Source organism: Panthera uncia (genome assembly GCF_023721935.1).
Source record: "Panthera uncia isolate 11264 chromosome B2 unlocalized genomic scaffold, Puncia_PCG_1.0 HiC_scaffold_25, whole genome shotgun sequence".
Lineage (NCBI taxonomy): Eukaryota > Metazoa > Chordata > Mammalia > Carnivora > Felidae > Panthera > Panthera uncia.
In genome coordinates, this window is record NW_026057581.1 from 1,757,455 (window position 1) to 1,761,404 (window position 3,950).

A 3,950-nucleotide genomic window follows, 5' to 3' on the forward strand; every position below is an offset into this window, starting at 1 on the left:
CATCACTTAGAGATCTCAAGATCCCCTTCCATCCCTTTCCATTTAATTTTCATTTATGTTCAAAGTTAAGCAAAAAGAATACTATGAGCTCGCATCGAAAAACCTTCCTCATCGCTCCTCACTCTTGATTCCTGTTCGCCTGAGGTAACACATTTTTAATAATTTTGGTGTTTTCTTCTATTCACCCATATTTCCTAATAACCAGCTTTCATTCTGTTTGGATTTTTTCACTTTAAACATGACTTGTTTATTATTTACTATGAAAAATGAGAGGGGCGCCTGGGTGGCTCAGTCGGTTAAGCGGTCGACTTCAGCTCAGGTCACGATCTCGCAGTCCGTGAGTTCAAGCCCCGCGTCGGGCTCTGGGCTGATGGCTCAGAGCCCGGAGCCTGCTTCCGATTCTGTGTCTCCCCCTCTCTCTGCCCCTCCCCCGTTCATGCTCTGTCTCTCTCTGTCTCAAAAATAAATAAAACGTTAAAAAAAAAGAGAGAAACTTTAACCCTTACATAACAAAGAGAGAGTGAAAGGAAGAGCAAATGAGAGAAGACAGAGAGAGAGCTCTCTATGCCTCACCCTTCGAGTAGTCACACATCACACTGTTTAGTTACAGCAGCATTGAGGGTTTACGCTTTCGTGACTGTGTAAACGTTCGTAAGGATGGAATCATGTAATGAACCACAGCTGCTTAAAACTCTCCTCTCAGTTCTATCGCAGATGGTACAAAATTCCTCTTTTTTATTTTTATTTTTTTCATTGTTGGAGCTATGCTGTTCGACCCTTGCTGTACTCTAACACGTTCCCAAGACGTCCCATTACTGTTGTTATGGGATTGCCCCTCATCCCGGGTTCCCTGTCTCCTGGGGTCGTCCTATTGTTTTGTTCTCTCCCCTATTTTGAAGGTGTATAGCTTCCAATAACTCCCTAAGAAATGGTGCCTGGGAAATGGTATTTGGGGTTTTGTTCATGCCTTCAAATGTCTTCTTCTAACTTCATACTTGATTGCTTGGTTGTGAATAGAATTCTAGGTTAGAAATCATTTCCTTGAGAATTTTAAAATCATCGCCCTTCCCTTCTCACTTCCATGGTTGCTGTTAGGAAGTTCAGTACCATTTTTTATTTTGTTGTACTTCATATGCATATTTTCCCCTCTGGAAGTCTTTGGGATCCTGTCATCCTGATTTATCTGGATGCCACCTATATCCTCATTCCAATTCTTGGAGTCCCGCTCTTTCCTCCTCAGTGCCCCGACTTACGAGAGACCTGCAGAAAATTTCAACCCACTTTCTGGTACCATTTTCTGTTTCAGTCAAGGTCCCTGGTCGTAAACAAAGATAATGATTATGATAAGTTAAGCAGAAAGGAGATATTGGAAGAGTGGTAGTTTACAGCGCAAAAGGAGAAGAACCAAACTTGATCAACAAGCAGAAACGAAGGGAAGCAAGACACAGCCAAGATCCCACTCCAGAAAGACGATGAAGGATATATCCTTTAATGCTGTCACATGGGACATCAGTCAGGGAGGCACCTGCTCTGACAGTCCGTTTCCTCCTCCCCATTCTTTTGCATCATTTTACCAAGATTGAAATCCTGTGTAGAAGAGTCTGACTGACCACATGTAGATCACACGTACCCTTTAGCTCAAGGTTGCTGGGAGAAGAATACACTGCCCACCTCCCAATGGCTTCTTTAATCATACAGAAGAGCCACAACCACTAATGTCCACTAACCTATCACACAGTGCTTTGATTTAGGAAAGAGATAGATAGATAGATAGATAAATATAGATACATATAGATACATACAGATAGAGATAGAGATAGATAGCTATAGATATAGATAATATAGATATAGATAGATTTGAAAGCACTTTCTCTACTGAAAGGGCTTTTCAAATGTTACTTTATAATGTTAATTATAATTATGATATTCATTAATGTTATGATTTATATTGAGCATGTCCCCCACCTGTCTCGCATAAAAGTATATTTTTTCTCATGTCTTCAAAACTTCTGCTAACTTGGGGTTTTAAAATCAACCTTATCTTCCTTGATCTTAGCAGGTGTCTCCCATCAAAATTCAATGAAGCACATGAATGAAAATTTTCCAGAAGATTTAATTCTTATGGGTTTTACCAAATACCCTTGGTTGGATCTCCCTCTCTTCTTTGCCCTCCTGATCTCCTACACGTTGACACTGTTGGGAAATATTGCTATTATTCTGGTTTCTCAACTAGATTCCCAACTCCAAAGTCCTATGTATTTCTTCCTCACAAACCTCTCCTTTTTGGACCTCTGTTTCACCACCACGACTGTACCCCAAATGCTGTTCAACTTGGGAGGCTCCAACAAGAACATCACTTATGTAGGCTGTATGGTGCAGGCCTATATATTTCACTGGCTGGGCTGTACTGAATGTGTCCTGCTTGGCATCATGGCCTTAGACCGCTATGTGGCTGTGTGTAAGCCTCTGAGGTACTCTGTAATCATGGACCACAAGCACTGCCAGCAGCTCTCCAGCTCAGCCTGGCTCATTGGTCTGGCAAATTCACTGCTGCAGTCGACACTCACAGTCCAGCTGCCCCTGTGTGGGAATCAGGAGCTAGATCACTTCTTTTGTGAGCTGCCCGGGCTTATTAAGATGGCTTGCACGGACACCACAATCAATGAGGTCACTTTAGCAGTGGTGGCCACCTTTCTGATAATGGGACCCCTCTCCATGATTCTTGTCTCTTACAGTTGTATTGCCCAAGCTGTATTTCGAATCCCTTCTGCCGATAGGAGATTTAAGGCCTTCAACACTTGTTCATCACACTTACTGGTGGTGTCTTTATTTTATGGCCCCGGCATCTACATCTACATGCAACCCTCAGGGGACAGCCCTCAAGACCTTACCAAAGCTCTGACACTGTTTTACTGTGTTATTACTCCTATGGCCAACCCATTCATCTACACCTTGAGGAACAAGGATGTTAAAGGAGCTTTGAGGAGATTTCTGAGGAGTGCCATTTTGTCCAAAAGAACATGAGAAAATGATGCTTTACTCTGAATTGAAAAGCTCAACAATAAACTGAAATATATCCTCCTTTAAATATATGTTTCACCAGAATTGTGCTCAAAAGCCAACTCAAGAAAACCTTCATGTGCTATATTTATCTACACCACTTTATACACCATATATATATATATATATATACACCATTTATATATATATATATATATATATATATATATATACACCATATATATATATATATATATATATATATAACAACATAACACCAGTTATGTTGGTTTATTTCCAACACCAGCCAATTCTCTGACACCAATGGGGTGGCCTACAATTCGATTCAATTCTGATACTAACAACCCAGAGTTAGCATAGACTCCACAACTTAAGGGCTCAGTCCCACAAAAACAGCCTCCACCTTGGATGTCAAGCAGAAGTCCAGGCCACCTACACTTATGACCCACAAACTAAGTCAAGGATTTCTACAACCTCCTCAGGTTTGATAATTGGCCAGAACAGTATATAAAACTCAAGGAAACACTTTTCTTACTTTTACCAGTTTGTTACTAAAAAAACAAAACAAAACAAAACAAAACCACCTAGGAAGTGCTGAATGCAAGAGGTGCATGTGGTGAGGCTTGGCAGGGAGGGGGGTGGGGAGGGTGTCCATTAATTCTCAGAGCATGACACCTCCCAGCACCTCAATGTGTTTACCAACCTTGAAACTCTCTAAACCCCATTGTTTAGGGGGTTTTATGAAAGCTCCATTACGCAAGCATGATTGATTAAATTATTGGTGAGTGATTCAATCTCCAGCCTCTTCCCCTCCGGGGAATCCAGGGAAGGGGCCTGAAATTCCAACCCTCCAATAGAGGTAGTTCCCTCTGGCAACCAGCCCCTTCATCCTGAGGCCATGAATCACGTTATTAGGATAAACTCAAGTA

At 41.5% G+C, this 3,950-nt stretch overlaps 1 protein-coding gene across 1 annotated transcript; it reads left to right on the forward strand.

Moving 5' to 3' along the window:
- The first annotated feature begins 2,079 nt into the window (after window positions 1–2,079).
- Window positions 2,080–3,024, forward strand: LOC125908483 (olfactory receptor 2B11-like). Its single transcript, XM_049611326.1, has one exon. It carries the CDS (start codon window positions 2,080–2,082, stop codon window positions 3,022–3,024), a length of 945 nt encoding a protein of 314 aa, XP_049467283.1.
- The last annotated feature ends 926 nt before the right edge of the window (window positions 3,025–3,950 follow it).